This window comes from Panthera onca, chromosome A1 (assembly GCF_046562875.1).
Source record: "Panthera onca isolate mPanOnc1 chromosome A1, mPanOnc1 haplotype 2, whole genome shotgun sequence".
Lineage (NCBI taxonomy): Eukaryota > Metazoa > Chordata > Mammalia > Carnivora > Felidae > Panthera > Panthera onca.
In genome coordinates, this window is record NC_138339.1 from 173,316,571 (window position 1) to 173,335,281 (window position 18,711).

The window sequence follows — 18,711 nt, forward strand, 5'->3', positions numbered from 1 at the left end:
TGTCTCAGTGTATGAGAGTGATCTAAAGATAAAATGAACTTCATAGTAAGGGGTATATTTTTATAGAGAGAGTTTTAAGCAGAGGCCACCCAGCCAGTTTTTTAGAATGCCATGGAGTCAAGATTGGATCAGATGGCCCCAGAATTACTTCCTAACAGATCCCAGATTTTATGTTCATAAAGTGGTCTGTCTCCAAGAAGTCCAACAAATAATAAAATACAATGCAGTTCTATGTTATGGCAGAATAAGGTCCTGACTGTGACAAGGGAAGGGAAAAGGAAACAGAAACAAGGAATAAAAATAGGAGAAGTCTATTTTTCAGGTTCTGAGGTGTATTTCAAAAATTCCCTCTGGGCATCAGAATAAGTTAGCCTATAATTAATGCCCTTTGCTTAAATCTCTAGCAATTTAAAAGAATGTTAACTGGGAAACACCCGATTTCCTTTTGCTTGGCATTTATATAAACGTGTAAAGAACTGATGGAGTTGTGAGAAATTTACTTAGCACTTTGAAATAGTTCTCAGTTTACTAACTATGATGGTGAAAGTGCTGACCTTAAGAAGGCATTAGAATTCTTTACCTTTCTTCTTTGAAAAGAATGTGCTGCTACTGCCTCACACTTAAATTGCTTCAATGTGAATTCAATGTCAGCCCTCTTTCTGTTAAAGTTTTCGTATAGTTAGATATCACTGAGTGTGATAGTAATGGTGGCCTCACATCTATTCAGGGGTAAGTTTTTGGTCTGGCAAACGTTTTATAATTGTTTCAAGTAGGTTATGTGATCTAAAGGACTAGCTTTTGTGTAGGTTTTAATGATGGCTAGACAAGTGTACAGGTGATGCATACAGAGCCTAGATGAAATTAAACCCATTTAACTGTGACTTCAGAACTAAAAATTGTTTCTCCTTGTGGTTTCCAAATTTTCAAATTTTTCTGAAAAATAGAATTGTATTAATGTTGATGGCACAGGTAATGTGAATTAGACCAAGTTAATAATAGAGGTTTGGGAATAAATGAATTGTAGGCTAATATTGCTGTTTTTAGTATCTATTAATAAGCTTTATTGTATCTAGTTTTACATCTATGTGGGGTATAATTCTCAATTTAAAAAAAATATATAGCTGTAGCTGGAAGACCATTTTGCTTGCCAATTCCGAAAACATAAGTATAATACAACTTTTGTCTACTAATAAAAGTATTCCACAGGTATGTCCCTTAGAGACTATTCTTACTTTTTGGTATCCGAGTTTATTTAAAGCTTATATAGCACTCTTCTAGTGTTTTTATATGCCTGTCAGTGTGTGTGTGTGTGTGTGTGTGTGTGTGTGTGTGTGTGTAATCTTTAGCAATATTTTCTTATTTTCAAAAAATTAGCTTAATACTTTTTAATGTATTTTGTTAGCTGGAAATGTCCCCTGCTTTTAGTTTAATTTTATAAAGAGGCAGCTTGACTAAACTATTTGATACTTTCAGATGATGATGTAATTTCTTCAGTTACTCTCTGGATTATTGCTGATTTTGACAAACCATCTGGACGAAAACTACTTTTTAATGCATTAAAGCACATGGTAAGTATTTAGATACTCTTACCACAAAAATTTTATAATTTGTTGTTAATTTTGAGAAAGCCAAATGAAGAATGTGCATTCAATCTTATTCTCCTCCATGTTAATGTTTTAAGTCCTTCAGCTTGTTGATAAGGAGGCGAAAATGGGAACTCAAATTCAGTCTCCATGTACAATAGGCAGATTTGACCAGGAAAAGAAAACCCTGCAAGTCGTCCATGATTCAGACCTGTGTGTTCCCTGCTTGCCCTTGCTATTAGACATATACTTGTCTGCAATGTGTATGCACTGAATGTTTGTGTCTCCCATAAAATTCAGATGTTCAAATCTAATCTGTAGTGCAGTGGCATTTGGAGGTGCGACCTTTAGGAAGGAATTGGGTGATGAATGGGATCAGTGCCCTTGTAAGAAGAGGTCAGAGAGCCTACTTCACCCTCTGTCCATCATGTGTAGATACATGGACAGATCCGTAGTCTGCAGCCCAGAAGAGGGTCCTCACCAGAACCTGACCGTGCTGGCACCCTGCTCTTAGATTCCCAGTCTCCAGAACTGTAGGAAGTACATTTCAGTTGTTTATAAACCACCCTGTCTATGGGTACTTTGTTGTAGCAGCTGGAACTAAGACATAGTAGTTATAAATAGGCTATTAAAACAGAGTGAATGGTCCAGACCCTACCATTACATCAATGACACCAAATCTAGTTTTTACCAAAAGCAGTTTGTAAGAGCGGTTTTACATCACATAGTCAGGCAGCACTTTCTTTCTCTGAATATTTAAGAAAAAGAAAATAAATTTTCACTGAAGAGTATTTTAAGCCTTAAGTCAACCTTAATTTTTTTTGTTATTAGAGAATTACAAACCAATATACTTCGATAGTATACATTTCTATATCTATTTAAAAATACTCTTTTATGGGGCGTCTGGGTGGCTCAGTCAGTTGAGTATCCAACTTTGGCTCAGGTCATGATCTGGTTTGTGCGCTGGAGCCCCGCACGGGCTGGCTGCTATCAGCACAGAGCCTCCTCTGGACCCCCTATCCCCACCTCTCTCTCTCTCTGTCCCTCCCCCACTCACACTCTCTCTCTCATTAAGGTAAATAAACATTTTTTAAAAATACTCTTCTATAACCTTCCATATTTCTAAGGGAGCATAAAAGTTTGTCTAGATTAAAAACACCTACAAACCGTAACTCAAAGTATTTTATGAAATTGTTTGTTTTGCATTAGCTAAGTGTAAATTCAGTGCTGATAACAAATTACCCCATAACTTAATGTTTTAAAAACAATAAATGTTTTCTTAGAGTGTCTGGGGTTTAAGAATTCAAGAGTGACTTGGCCAAGTGGCTGTGGCTCAGGGTTTCTTGTGAGGGTGCAGTCAGGACTCTGGCAGCAGTTGTCTGAAGGCTTGACTGGAACCAGAGCCATCAGCTGCTAAGAGGGCTTGCATGGCTGCTGGCAGGGGGACTCAGTTTGTCACTGGCTCCTCACGGAACATCTCATTCCGTTGCCACATAGACCCCATTTTAGCATTGCTAAGTGTCCGCACAACGTGACAGCTGGCTTTCCCCAGAGTGAGTGCTAAAGAGACAGAAGCCACAGTGTGTTTTATGATCTGGCCTCAAAAGTCACACACTGTACTTCCCTAATATCCTATTGATGACACAGATCGCTCCTATCCAGTATGAGGAGGAACAATATGGAAGCACAAGTATAAAGAAGTAGGGATCATCGGGGGCCATCTTGGAGGGGCACTACCACATCAAGAATAGTTAATACATTTTAGACGAAACATAATAACATCAGTTGGGAGAATTTTCATGTCATGTTAGGCAGTCTCAGAACACATTCTGGCTTCATTCAAGCCCTGCAGACCAGCACATTCAAAAAGGGGTGTTTGAGGTCTATGGAGTACATCACCTCTGCCTTCTGTCTCTTCTCAAGAATTTTTAGTAGCGTGTTCTTTGCGAGGCTGACAGATTGCCTTTTCCCAGTAGTTCCAATGTATGTGGCTCTCCCATCATGCACATATTGGTATGTTTAATGGTGTCCCACATTTCTCTAAGAATCTGATCATTTTAGTTCTTTTTATGTTCTATTTTTCAGACTATAGCTCTGTTGATTTATCTTTAAATTCAGTGATCCTTCTGCCAAGTCAAATCTATTGAACCCCACTAGTGAATTTTTCATTTCAGTGATTGTACTTTCCAATTCCAGAGTTTCCATTTGGTTCTTCTTTATAATTTCTATTGCTTTGTTATTATCATCAGTGTAATAAGTTGTTGTACCTTCCTTTAACTCTTTAAGCATGGTTTTCTTTAGTTCTTTGAAGATACGTGTATGTCTGTTAAGTCCATCATCTAAGGTCCCTCAAAGATAGTTTCTGATGCTTGGTATTTTTCCTTAGTATGAATCATACTGTCCTCTTTCACTGCATATCTCATAATCTTTTACTGAAAACCAAACATTTTAGATAATACACTGGAGCACATTTGGATCCCATACCACTTCATCACCTGGACTGTTTGGTCATTTGTTTGTTTAGTGATATGACTGAACTCTCTCTGTAGTCTATCTCCCTCTCATTGTTTTTCTCTGATGTTCCTGCTCAGACTTTTTCCCTTGTTTTTATCTTTGATCTTGGTTTCCTGGAGACTGCCTCTGAGTCAGCAAAAGCCAATTATTGTTCAAAGTTTATACTTAAATACCCCCAGGCAGTTAGATGTTCACGCTTTACTGTTGGATGTCTGCTTGACTTAAAGGCTGCTTTCCAGGTTAGAGATTTTATGATTTTGCCCCACATTCACAGTGGAATAATATCTTGGAATTTCCCTGATGACTCCTGAGAAGATTCAACCTTTGGCTTGGTCTTCCAGACTGCCGAGAAGGACTTTAATATTATTTTTAAACTTGACTTCCTAGCAGTTGCCCCTGGGTCAGAGTACCTTTTTATTTAGCAGTATTTGTTTAGGGAATGCCTTCAGTGTGCCCCCTGTCCCATTCTCATTACCCTGAGTGGGGCCACTGTAACACAGATGCAGTTTTCTGGAACCTCAGGGATGAGTGTGATCCCAGGACAGCTCTTTTCATCTCTCTCCTTCTCTGGGTCTCTCTCTCTGTTAAACCCATGGCCGATCTCTCATTCCACCTGACGTTTTTTTGCCTGGAGGACCATGTAAAAACACGCTCCAGATGGGATTTCACCCACAGGCTGTCATTTGCTAACTCTTGATCTGGTTCATTAATTGAATTATCTGCGGTATCAATTCTTATTTTTATTCTTTCCAGTATTATATTTTGAGCCTCTCTCATTTTCATTTCAGCCAGCTTGCTTTTAACTTTTGCCTTTCTCTCATGGGGTCTCTCCTTATCTCTCTCTGAGTCTGTTTTTTGGAGACCATGTTTTCTTTTCATAGCTACACAAACTTTAAGAGACTAACATAATGAACACTTATATACCTAATACCTAGATTCTATAATTTTAACATCTTGCCACATTTGTTTTATCTGATTATCTGTTGTTAGTGGGGAGGAAGGGCAGAATAGTCTGCATTTTAAAGTAAGTCACAGAAATCAGCGTATATTTTAAAGTACATACATTTTAAAGTAAGTCACAGAAATCAGCATACGTCATCCCTTAGTATTTTAATATGCATTTTCTAAGAATTAGGATATTTTACATAACTGCAATACCACTATCCCATTGCTAGTACTAAGCCTGCATTAAATTGTTCACACAAAGATGTCTTTTCTTTTTTCAAGCTAGGATCTAAACGTGTTTCATTGTTACGTTTCATTAGTTTCTTTTATTATAGAACAGTCCCATCCACATTTTGTCTATTGACTTTTTAAAGAGACCAAGCTGGTTGCCTTTTAGAAAAATCCCACCTTACAAATTTCACTGATTTTTTTTTTCCTTACAGTATTTTTAACTTGTCCCTTAGCCCTTATATCTCCTCTACACTGGAAGCTATGTCTGACTTAATTAGATTCAGCTTCCGCATGTTCATGAGTGATGATGTATTCTTCATGCTCTGTTTGTACACTACCAACCTGAAAAAAAATTTCAATGTCCAGCATCAATAGAATGTATAAAAGAGTATATTCGTACAGTGGAAATCTATGCAGTCCTGAAAAATAAAGCAACTAAAGATACACAAACAGTGTTGATGAATCTCACAACCATTATGTTGAGTGGAAACAAGGCAGGAAAGAATATATACTGTATGATTATATGAAGCTCAAAATAGGTTAAATGTTTCATGATGAAACTTAGGTGATAAACCAGAAGAAGAAGCAAGAATGATCCTACAAATAAGTAACAGGATCATGGTTGTTTTTAGAAAAGTGGAAAGGTGTAGTCATTGGCAGGGTGTCTGAGAGACGTCTTTGGGTTGCTGGCAATGCTCTGTTTCTCGACCTGGGTTATAGTTTTATGGGTTAACTCACTGAATTCTACATTTTTGTTTCGTGTATTGTTTTATATGTGTTATTTCATATACAAAAAGTGGTTAAAGTATCTCCTAAAAGACTCGTTATACAAAGAGGTGAAGCAGTCAGAGTTCCTAAAATGACTGTTTTCTGGCTATGTCAGTAGGTACACGTTCAGTACCATCCACATAGAAAGACCTCTGCAGTGAGGGCTTCTGTGTGTTAAAGTGAACAAGCTCGAATGGAAAGAGAAAAGTTCGGCTGTAAAATGATATGTGAGATACCGATCTTTTCCACCCATAAATGTGTTTTGCAGAAAACAAGTGTTCATAGTCGGTTGGGAGTTATTTATAATCCTACATCGAAAATAAATGAAGAAAACACCGCTATTTCTAGAGGAATTTTGGCAGCTTTTCTTACACAGAAAAACAGCTTTTTGAAAAACTTTCTCAGGAAACTGGCGAAGGAAGAAACTGCTACAGCTATTTACTCTGGAGAAAAAATTCACACATTCCTTACTGAGGTCAGTGGCTATTTGTTTGGAGTAAGAAGTATCTGTTGCATTTTTAGAATGTATAAGCCAATGTGGTCATGCTACTGAAAAATGTCAATAAATAAGTATAATCAATTGGGGATAATAAACATTCCTTCAATGGGAAAAGACAGTGATGTGACTTTGCATCAAGGCACTTAGCCAACCAAATTTCATGTATTTCTGCTACTACTGTATGATCCTTGAAGTTGATTGCATTCTAGTTAGGACTTGTATGTGAAGATCGAGAGTTCAAGGCTATGTAAGTCATACTCAGGTAGTTCACTGAAGGGTCCAGTATGAGGGAAATTCTAAAGATGGAAGATGATCCTCAAGAAAGAAGATCCGTTAATCCACTCAAAAATATCAATTGATTGTCTGCCATACAAGGGAGGTATACTCGTGGACAAGGCAGATATGTTGAGTCCGTGCTCCTGTGGAGCTTCCACGGTGGTGGGAAAGGCAGACAAACTAAATGGTACTGGAAAAATATAAAGAAATGAGAGGGTAGATAGTTTGAGGGATGCTCTTTTAGCTGAAGTGGTCAGGGAAGGCATTTCTTAAAGAGCTTATGTTTGAGCAGAGGTCTGAATGTAATGAGAAAATTTGTGAGAAGAATGTACCAGATCCAGGAACACAGTAAGTCTAAAGGACTGACGCAGAGACCGTCTTTCCAGGTTTGAGGTACAGGCAGAAGATCATCATGAGCAAAATAGGGAGCGTGATGTGGAGAGTAGTAGGAGCTGAGGTCAGAAACATAACCCAGATATTTCAGGAATCTGTAGGCCATGGTAAGGAACTGAAGTCTTTCCTGAGTATGATGGGAAACCACTGAGGAATCTTGAAGAGGTGAATAACCCTTAAAAAGGTGACTCTGGATGCCATGTGAAATTTTGTAGTAGGCAGACAAGAGTGGATATAGGATGAACAATTGGAATGTTTTTGCAGTAATCTAGACAAGACATAATGGTATCTTGGACTAGGTAGTAGTGGTGGGAATGGTGAGGTGATTGGTACATTTTCGTTACAATCAGAATTAGCTGATCAATTGTATATGATATGTGAAGGTAACATCCTTACATATTAGCTTGAGCAGCTAGAATTAATGGTGGTGCCTTTTTTTGAGATGGGAAAGTCTAGATGAAGAGAAGATTTGGACACATAGAGGATCAAGCGTTAAGTCTGTACATGTTAAGTTGGAGATGTCTGTTGGACATTCAGGGGGAGATGTTGAGTTGACAGTTGAGTTAATGAGTATTGAAATCAACTCAGGGTTATCAGGGTATTTTTAGAGTACATCACTTCGAGAGTTACCAACATTATATATCATTTAAAACCAAGAAACTGGGTGAGATACCTCAGAAATTAGTTGGGTGAGGGAAGAGGGGCTAAAAAATAGAGCTCTGGAATATTCCAACATATAGAGGTATGCAAGAAAGGGATGATCCAGCAAAGGAGACAGATGGAACAGCCATAAGTTAAGAAGATAACCAGGAGAATATGGTATCTTGAAAGTCAGTTGGAGAAAGTATTTCAAGGACAGAATGATCAACTGTGCAGATGTTCCTGAAATTAGGCTTCATAATTGACCATTTACTTGTTAAGGTGGTCATTGGTGACTTTGATGAAAATAGTTTCAGTGGAGTAGTGGGTATAAAAGTAAACTTGATGGAAAAGAGAATGGGAAATCAGGAACTAGAGATAGTGAGTATAAGTAGCTCTTTCAAAAAACTTTATTTTCCCATGAACAGAGAAATATTTTGTAGCCAGAAAAGGACTTGGCGTCAAGACTTTCTAAATTTGCAAGATGTTACTTTTTGTATGCTAATGGAGACAGTCCATCCAAACAATGAGAAAGGAGGATAGGGAGGGGAGCAGAGAAGAAGCAGAGTTCTGGAGTAGATAAGAGGTGCTGGGATCCCCTGGACAGGTGTTTACAGTTGGTCGTAAGAAAAGGAACCATTCATCCATTTTTACTGGAGAGAAGGCAGAATATATGAGCATGGCTGCAGAAGGGTAGATTTAGTTGGTGGTAGCAGGATAAAGGACTTCCGATTATTTTCATTTTCAGAAGAAATTCAGGTCATTCGCTAAGTAATAGAGTGAGAGTAGGTATTATTAGAGGTTTGAGGGAAGAGGAGCAAATGCCACATATTCTTCTCTTATTCTGAGAGAGAGAAAGTGAATTAACTACATTAGTGTGGGAGGGTTTCTGAGGGCCCACTAGATGTTAACGACTGTAAACTGAAAGTGAGGTCGCTATTAGTTGCAGCTCTTTTTCCAGCTGTATTAAGACTATTTTGGTTCCAGTTACAGGGGAAGCAGAGTCGTGCTTAAACAGAGTTGAGGTTTTGCCAGGTGAATATGACTTCAGGGAAGCATTCCAGGGATCTAAGCATGGCAAGTTTGTGTTGCAGTAAAGGCCTTTGAGGTATAACTCAGGAGGAAATTATGGGAGGTGTGATGGGTAATAACGAGGTGGTAGGGGCAGAGGACAGAAGGGATTGGGTAATGGTTGGTATGGTGACACTAGGTTGAATGAGCCGGAAATCGAGGAGTTTGTGGTCAGAGGGGATGATTGAGATGGAGATTTTGGATGTAAGTGGGATCTCAGGCTGCACTGTCCAATACTGTATCCACTAGCTGCATGTGGCTCTTTTAAACTTAAAATTAAGTTAAAATTCCAGTTGTTTAAGCATCCAGCTTTTGATTTTGGTTCAGGTCATGATCTCATGGTTCATGAGATCGAGCCCCATGTGAGGCTTTGTGCTGACAGCTGGAGGCCTGCTTGGGATTCTGTCTCTCTCCCTCTCTTTCTCTGCCCCTCCCACACTCATTCCCTCTCTAAATAAATAAATAAGCAAACAAACAAACAAACTTAAAAAAAATTAAGTTAAAATTTAAATTCAGTGCTCCAGTCATTCTAGCCACATTTTAAGTGCTCAGTAACCATCCATGGCTGTGGCTGGCATATTGGACTGTTTAGTGGAACATTTCTACCATCGCGGGAGCGTACCAGGAACCTGCTAGAAATTCAGAATTTAAGGCCCCACCTTGGATCTTCTGAAGTAGAAACTACATTTCAACAAGGTGATTGCACATTAAAGTTTGATAAGTATGATATGGAGAGTGTTTCTTAGTGTGAAGATGTGAAGAAGCTATTCATGGTTTATTTTCTGTGAATGTCCATATATTTTTTGACTCTCACCAAGGATTACTTTTATATTTCAGAAATAAAATGCACTATTACTGAATTGGTTTTGTGAGGTTGGTATAATGGGGTGTGATGGGTATTTCTATTTTAAACACTGTTTTTTTTCACTGAGGGTACCAAAATGGGGTACTGAGTTCAGAATTTAATTAACATTTGTTTAATTTCTTTAATGATAAATTGTATTTAAGTTGATGTTCCCTAGCATATTCCCTAGCATTACTAGTCAGTAATCCACCTGAAATCTTCAAAGAATGAATGTGGCATGTGATATCTACTTGTAACAGGATTTACAAATGTTATAATTGGCTTGGCAAAGAAATATCCTTTTTTAAAATGTAGTTTCAACATTATGGAGGTTTCTCAAAAAACTAAAAATAGAACTACCCTACGACCCAGCAATTGCACTACTAGGCGTCTATCCAGGGGACACAGGTGTGCTGTTTCGAAGGGACACATGCACTATCCACATGTTTATAGCAGCACTATCCACAATAGCAGCACTATCCACAATAGCCAAAGCTATTTATAGCACTATCCACATGTTTATAGCAGCACTATCCACAATAGCCAAAGAGCCCAAATGTCCATCGATGGATGAACAGATAAAGAAAATGTGAGATATATATATATATATACACACATATATACATATACACATATATATATGTATATATATATATGTGTATATGTATATATGTGTGTATATATATATATATACATACATACATACATACACACACACAATGGAGGATTAGTCGGCAATCAAAAAGAATGAAATCTTGCCATTTGCAACTACATGGATGGAACTGGAGGGTACTATGCTAAGTGAAATTAGTCAGAGAAAGACAAAAATCATATGACTTCACTCATATGAGGACTTTAAGAGACAAAACAGATGAACATAAGGGAAAGGAAACAAAAATAAAAACAGGGAGGGGGACAAAAGAGACTCATAAATATGGAGAACAAACTGAGGGTTGCTGGAGGGGTTGTGGGAGGTAGGATGGGTTAAATAGGTAAGGAATCTACTGAAATCATTGCTTCACTATAAACTAATTTGGATGTAAATTTTAAAAAATAAAAAATAAAGTTAAATTTAAATAAGTAAAATAAAATGTAGTTTCAGATGAAAATAGTGCTTTTTAAATCAGAATTTAGAATAATTTCAAATTTTGCATTAATATATTAAAGTAGGCTTTGTTAAAATGATTTACTGGGGCACCTGGTTGGCTCAGTCAGTTAATAGTCCGACATCGGCTCAGGTCATGATCTCACTGTCTGTGAGTTTGAGCCCCACGTCAGGCTCTGTGTGGACAGCTCAGAGCCTGGAGCCTGCTTCGGATTCTGTGTCTCCCTCTCTCACTGCCCCTCCCCTGCTCACACTCTGTGTCTCTCTCAAAAATAAGTGTTAAAAAAAAATTTTTTTTTTAAATAAAAAATGATTTGCTATATTTCTCTTGTTAATTTCATCCTTCTTAATTTATGGTTTAGGGGATGGATAAGAACGCTTTTCAGAAAAAATATAATACCATTGGAGTGAATATTTTCCGAACTCATCAGCTGTTCTGTCAAGATGTACTTAAAATTCGTCCTGGAGAAATAGGTATTGTCAGCAATGGGAAAGTAAGTAGAAAACGCAATTGTTCGCTTTTTCTCACTGACCCGTGACCTGGGGGCCTGTCACAACACGCAGGAGATGCGGCTCCTGTGCTAGACACAGCGGACAGGGGTCAGCATAAACTGCCTGTGGTCCCACCCCTTCCCCCAGAGATGGACGCATCAAATGTGGCGCGAAAGAGCGTTCGTATGGGAATAGCTGTTACTGTGTTCTAATGTAAGGATTAGAACAACTACTACAACATTGTGACTAAGAGCCACTGTTGCTATAGATGTGGAAAGTACGTTGTGATGCCTTTTTCTTCTTGTCGCTTTTCTCTACAATTGACTGTGTTAACTTCCATAAGTACCGAATTGTTATTTTTGAAATATAAAGTCATAGTTATTAATGTAATCATTAAAATCTATAAGAAAAATCACTTACTTCAACCCTCCTAATGAAATTGGTTATTCATAGTTTATTGTTTTACCTTCTAACCCTTTTCTCTACGCTACATAGGCATGTCTGATTTGTAAAAATACATAATTTAATCCTGTTATATACATGCATGTATAAAATTTTATATCACATTTTTTTTCTCTTGGTATATCGGAAACATTTTCTTATTAGAGAGGTCTTTATAGACCTACAAAATTAATAATATCTACTTAATATTTTTTGAGTATGAGAATCTTGTTTTCTCAGTAATGATTTAAGTTTTAAAAAATTGAATCTGGAGGGCACCTGGGTGGCTCAGTCGGTTAAGCCTCCGACTTCAGCTCAGGTCACGATCTCACGGTCCGTGAGTTCGATCCCCACGTGGGGCTCTGGGCTGATGGCTCAGAGCCTGGAGCCTGCTTCCGATTCTGTGTCTCCCTCTCTCTCTGCCCCTCCCCGTTCATGCTCTGTCTCTCTCTGTCTCAAAAATAAATAAACGTTAAAAAAAAATTTTTTTTTAATAAAAAAAAAAATTGAATCTGGTGCATAGATTTATTAAGAAATCAACTACGGGGCGCCTGGGTGGCTCAGTCGGTTAGGCGTCCGACTTCGGCTCAGGTCATGATCTCACGGTCTGTGGGTTCGAGCCCCACGTCGGGCTCTGTGCTGACAGCTCAGAGCCTGGAGCCCGTTTCAGATTCTGTGTCTCCCTCCCTCTCTGCCCCTCCCCTGTTCATGCTCTGTCTCTCTCTCTCTCAAAAATAAATAAACGTTAAAAAAAAAAAAAAAAAGAAATCAACTAATGCAATATGTTTGGCATCCTCTGTTTGAACTACCAAATTATATAACCCAAATTGTCTTCCAAGGTCTAGTGCGCTCTTAACGTTTTTGTTTTCTACATTTCTAGGTGAAGCTCTCTTTATCTAATGTTTTATTCCCCTATCATTTTCCCTGAAAATTATGCTCATTTTTTTCTTATCTGACTCTATAAACACTAGGAACTGGAGAGTAGTGAGGGTCTCACATCCACAAGCCTCTGCAGATCAAATATATCTGCTTCAATGTAGCAGTTTTCAGGCTAATTGTATTTAAGTGTTCATCTTTGTATGGTGCTCTTTTATAAATTGGTGACAATGGTTGCCATTTATTGCATTAATACACAGCATTTGTGAATTTGATAAGCAAGGTTTGTGGAAGCCCAGTAATGTCATTGCTTTTTATTTTTAACAGTTGTTTGGGGAGGAAATGTGGCTTTTTAGAACAGTTTTGCATTATATGGCTCTGTCCCTTTGGCTCTGTCTAGCACTGTAAGGGTGAAGAGGGAAAAAAATTACACCAGCTGTATTCAGTACCTTGCCTTTTGATTATATGTTGTGGAAAGGCTACCCTATGTTTTCTTTGCTGTTACTTAATGTAATTCACCTATTACCCATGTTATCGATAGCAAATGTTATAGTTATATTTACCTTATTTCTCCTAAAATAATTGTTTCTCTTCATCTTCCTTGAAATTGACAAAAATATTCAGATTCTAATTTTGCACCTGCTGTGATCAATCTTCTAGGTTCTGAGAGTATAGTAGTGAACAAACTTGTTTTCATGAAGTTTATATTTTGGTGGGCAGTGACACCTAACAAGTAGCATCCTTATTGATAAGGTGCCATTTGGAGAGAGCCAGAGGAGGCAGGGAGGGAGGTGGGGGGGTAGAGCAAGCCGAGTGGAATATGTGCAAGAAGAATGTTCTAGATTGAGGGAACAGTGAGTACAAAGGTCCTGAGGTGAGATGATTACTGTGTCCTAGAAATAGCCAGTACAGAGAGTAGTCAGAAGAGAAGCTTCAGAAAAGTAGCTGCCGACCAGATCCCGTAGGGTTTCAGGACAGTGTAAGGACTCCTGCTTTACTGTGAGTGAGTTGTGAAGTTTAGTTGTGGGCAGAGGACTGACATGGTCTGACTTATGTCTTCTTTGCGCATCTCTAGTGGCTGTTCAATAGAGAATAAAACATAGGGCATCAGGAGAGCAGTCAGGAGCTAGTTCAGTAGTCCACGTGAGAGCTGATGGTGACTTGGACTGGAATGGCCCTGGAGGAGGAAGTGAGGGATGTATTGTGGAGGAAGAGTGGACCTGAATTACTGACAGACTTGGGGTGGGATGGAGAGAACCGTGTGACTGGCAAAGTGAGGCTGCTCAGGACGAGTGGAAGGGGAGGGAAGATGGAAATTCAGTTCCGGATGTAGGAAGAGTTCAGTGGCCAGTTCTGGTCCTGTGCCTGCTCTTGGGCTGACACTTGAGCATATGAGTTGAATTCAGGGAAGAGGTTGGGGCTGGAGGTAGATATTAAGTTAAATTATGTTGGCTTTTGCATTGATTAGTAGAAAATTATAATTTTATTTTTTTAATTTATGGAACTGTAATTTGAATAGAAAAGTATAATGTATCTGAAAGCAAGTACTGTGGCTTAGAGCTGTGTAATACTTAGCTGTGTAATACTTAGCTTGTTACTCTCAGAGTGAAGCTTTAAAGCACAGTAGTCACAGCAATTGCAGCAGATAGGTACAACTCTCAGCCAGATCGTTTAATCCTTGAAATCTGACATTTTAGAATCAGCCTTCATCGTGAACCTGTCCAAATGTTTGTTAGAATTGGAACATACTCAGGTTGCTTATGAATGATCAAAACTGGGGGGTGGTGATTATCTCATACTTTCTTACTAAGATGCTGAAGAATTAAAAATGCATTTATTTTTAGTATTAAATAAAACTCTAATACTGCCACTATAATTATAACAGATTTATTGTCATTAACCTACATGTTTACAAATTGGCGAAAGATGGCGTAGCAGGCAGTAGAGAAGCAGGGCCTTTTTTGTTATTTATTTTTTTTTTTTAGCCAAACAAATTTCTCTTTGAATTCCATTTCACCATTAATTAATTAATTATATGACTTCTATGAGACTTGGTTTAGAAATATCATTTGGACAGTGGGAATGGTGATGGTCTATTTTACAGAGTTGTCAGAGATTAAATACACTTTTATAGGTAAAGCATATAAAACAACCCCAGACAGAGCAGATTTTCAGTAAATATTAATTCCTGTTTTCTCTTTAAATATTTGAAGGCTGTCATGAGAAATAGTGGGTACATTTGTAGACCTGATTTGTGTTACACTTGATGAGAGAGTCAATATAGAATCATACTGAGATGTCCATGAGTGGAGAGAGATTTTTATAAAGCTCAGTGTGTGGATGAACATTCTAACAGAGTTTTCTAAAATTTTAATGAGCTGTCAGAGGTAATGCATTTCTGTTACAGCAGTTATTCCGTATAACTGAAAAATCACATTTCCAAAATGTTGTAAAGAAGATGGAAGCACCAGATACATTTTATTATGTTTGTACATGAGTTTCAAGTTCAGTGTCCCTTTTCCCAACTTAGACATTATGTGATTTTATACTGTTTATGTTTCTTTATCCCACAAGAATCAAGTTTCTCCTAGCTGTTTCACACTGCACTCACATAGGTGAAATAGAGCCAGTTCTCTGGTGAATTTAATCAATGAAGAGAGCCAATCTAATTAACCCCTTAAGAAAATAATTTGAGATTATATTTCCTTTTTCTGAGTTATTAACAAAACTGCTCAAATCAATAGAGGTGGTACAGATAAAATTCAGCTATTTTCCAGGCCTCCTATTCATAGTCCATAAAATATAACATTGAAAGTGCTTTCAAAGTATCTCAAAAGTGATACCAAATCTTAAGGCAATGAAATGTTTCTATGTGTACTTTTAGTTTTATGGTATCCATTTTTTCATTTTGAAGAGCCCATGTTATATGTTTAAGGGTGAAACATGATATTTGTTTAGTTGGAATGCTAACACCCCAGCTAATATCACCTGTGATATGAGCAAATAATAAAAAATTCAAGAACTATACCTCATTCATTTTTAGAAAAATATTAATTGCAGAAGCAGATGAAGCAGTCGAGGGAGTGAGAAAATCTGCTACAACCATTTAATTCTGGTCTGTTTACCAAGAAAAAAAGGATTCTGGATGCTATACTTTGTGGTTGTCATTAAGTGTAAGTGTTTAGGGCTTAAGACTATGTCAGGCTCACCTTCTACATCGGTGCTTGCATTCATAATATGATGATGATTGCATGGATTAATTTCGAAATTAGGCGTGTGACAATTTGACAACTCCTCCTCTAGAGTTAACTGGTTCACAGCCGACCTGCATACATGACCTTACTGTGGTCCAAACCATTTATACAGCATCAGTTAGATGAAGATGGGTTGGTATGTTTAAGTGATTATGTGGTTTGTCTTTGGTTGTATCTACGTCATGTAGGCCACAATTGATAGATGAATAGAAAAGCAAATTGAAAATAAAAGACTTATGAAATACAGACCGTTTCATAATTTACCTTAGAATGAAAAGCCTTAGGTTTTTGAAAGCATTATGTTTCAAAGTAAAACTTCCTAATGGAAATAATTTACTGCTTTTCTATTTTGTCAGTTAGATATTGGTGTTTATGCAAATGTTACTTGTAATATGAAAGTGAGAAAACCTTTTTCTCTTTGTCTCCCGGTAGATTTAGTAAGTGGTGGGATTGATCGCCACCGTCTGTTTAATCGGTAATCGGTTGTTTAAATATCTATTTGACGAGAAAATATTTGTCCCAAACTGGTATCTTCTAGAAGGTATACAATAATAAAACTACTTTTATTTTAAGTTCTTAGGACCTTTAGATGAAAATTTCTATACAGAAGATTTTTACTTCTTGGAAAAGATAACATTTACTAATTTAGTAGAGAAAATTAAAGGCGTTGTTGAAAATATGAAAATCAGCTCAAAGAAGTAAGTATTTAAAATCGTAAGAGCAATTCATTTCAGGATGTGCTATTTTGCATCTTATTTTTTTCTTTTTAAGAATAGAAAATATTTCAAATATGTACACAATTAAAGATATAAGCGATATGTAGAGAATATTTAAAAATGATAATAAAGGACATCCATACTCACCACCACCAAACTGTACATGTTAATGGTTTGTTTTATTTGCCTTGGATCTTACTGTCCTCTTTGTTTCTTACCCACCTACACAGTCTCCATCCTCCCTGAGAAGTAACCATTTTCCTAAATGCTGTGTGCATGATTCCATACTCATATTTATACTTTGCTTCATTTCTGAATATCCATGAGCAGTGTTGTTTGGGCCGAATGCCTGACTTTTATAGAGAAACTCTGTTTCCTGTAGGTTCCTCTGCACTCTACTTCCTCTGGAGCTTCATCCAGGTTCATGTACACAGTTCATTTTAATTCCTTTTCGGTGTTTAATGAATATGCTGTAGCTCGTTTATGCAGTCCATTACTGAGGTACAGTGAACTTGGCTTTAGTGTTTTTACTGTTACAGAAGTGCTGGAGTGAACCGGCTTTCAGTGTCTCCTTGTGCAGTGTGAGTTTCTCTAGAGCACAGGGGTGTTGCAGTTGGATTGTAGGGTGTGCGTGTCTTCAGCCTTACCAGATGTTGTTAAATACCCTTGAAAGTCATTGCAGCAATTAACACTCCCACCAGAAAGGTGAAAGTTCTGTTTCCACAGGTTCTTACCAATACCTGGAGTTGTCTGACTTGATAATTTTCTCTGTCTGGTGGATGTGAAATTGTGGCTTGTTTTACTTTGCATTTCTTTGACTTTTGAGTATCTTCTCATACGATTATTTTCATTCACGTTTACCCTTCTGTAAAATACCTGTTTGTGTCTTTTGCTCAGTTATCTGTTGGGCTTTTTTTCTTCTTTTAATGATCTATAAACATATTCTCTGTGATTCTGTATACTAATCTTTATCAGTTATATGTGTTACAAATATTCTAGTTTGTGACATGACTATTTACTTTTTTATTGCAATTTTTTACCAAATACTTAGATGATTTTTATTTTAATGTCAAAACATTATCAGGATTTTTCTGTCATGGTTTGTCTGTGGTCTGTGTGTGTGTATCTGTAGGATGTATAAGAATTTTTTTCTAGTCTGCGTTCATAAAGATATTCTCCTTTATTGTCTTCTAAAAGTTTTCCAGTTTTGCTTTTTTATTGGTTTATATCTTTAGTTCTTCTTGGATTTTTAAAAAAGTATTTATTTATTTTGAGAGAGAGTGTGTATGTGTGAGTGAGCAGAGGAGGGGCAGATCTGCACTGTCAGCACAGAGCCCCATGCAGGGCTCGATCCCATGAACTGAGATCATGACCTGAGCTGAGATCATGACCTGAGCCGAGATCATGTCCTTAATTCTTCTTAGATCTTTATATTGTTCCACTGGTATGCTGTCTCATGCCAGTCCCACACTCCAGTTACCACAGCTTTATAATAAATTTTGATAATAGCAAAAATTTTCTCTTCTGTCTCTTCTTCAAAATTGCATTGATTGTTTTTTGCTACTTGTTTTTCCACATAAATGTAATTAGAACCAGCATAACAAGTTCTACAAAAAACTGTCCTGGAATTTTTATGAGAATTTCCGTGAATTTATAGATTAGTTTAAGAATTGCCATCTTTATGTAATATTAAATTATCTCGTCTGTTAAATATATACATATATTGTTTATGTATGGCTATATGAATGTATAATATATAAAACATATAAAATAACATATAGGTATATAACTGATGTATCTGGCATACAATTTATATGTGGTATATGATTTATATATAAACATATGTATATAAGAATATGTAGGTAGATAGTTTGACACACTTACTTAGTGTTCCTTTTGGGTCCTTTGGTGAAGCTTCTGTTTTTTTCCCATGAGTTTTTACACATGTAGTTTTAGATTTATTCCCTTGTACTTTATACTTTTAGCCCATATTATAAATAGTGTACTTTAAATTATATTTTCAAATTGTTTATTGCTAAATTACAGGAATAATAATAAATTCTA

At 37.1% G+C, this 18,711-nt stretch overlaps 1 protein-coding gene across 2 annotated transcripts in view; it reads left to right on the plus strand.

Annotated features, from left to right (window-relative positions):
• Window positions 1–18,711, plus strand: part of UGGT2 (UDP-glucose glycoprotein glucosyltransferase 2) — a 189,188-nt gene that overhangs the window by 114,986 nt on the left and 55,491 nt on the right. For both annotated transcript variants that reach the window (XM_078432418.2, XM_078432421.2), the window contains exons 20-23: window positions 1,474–1,568; window positions 6,310–6,516; window positions 11,231–11,362; window positions 16,505–16,629. In XM_078432418.2, coding sequence (XP_078288544.2) covers window positions 1,474–1,568; window positions 6,310–6,516; window positions 11,231–11,362; window positions 16,505–16,629 — 559 coding nt within the window. The remainder of the gene's footprint in view (window positions 1–1,473; window positions 1,569–6,309; window positions 6,517–11,230; window positions 11,363–16,504; window positions 16,630–18,711) is intronic.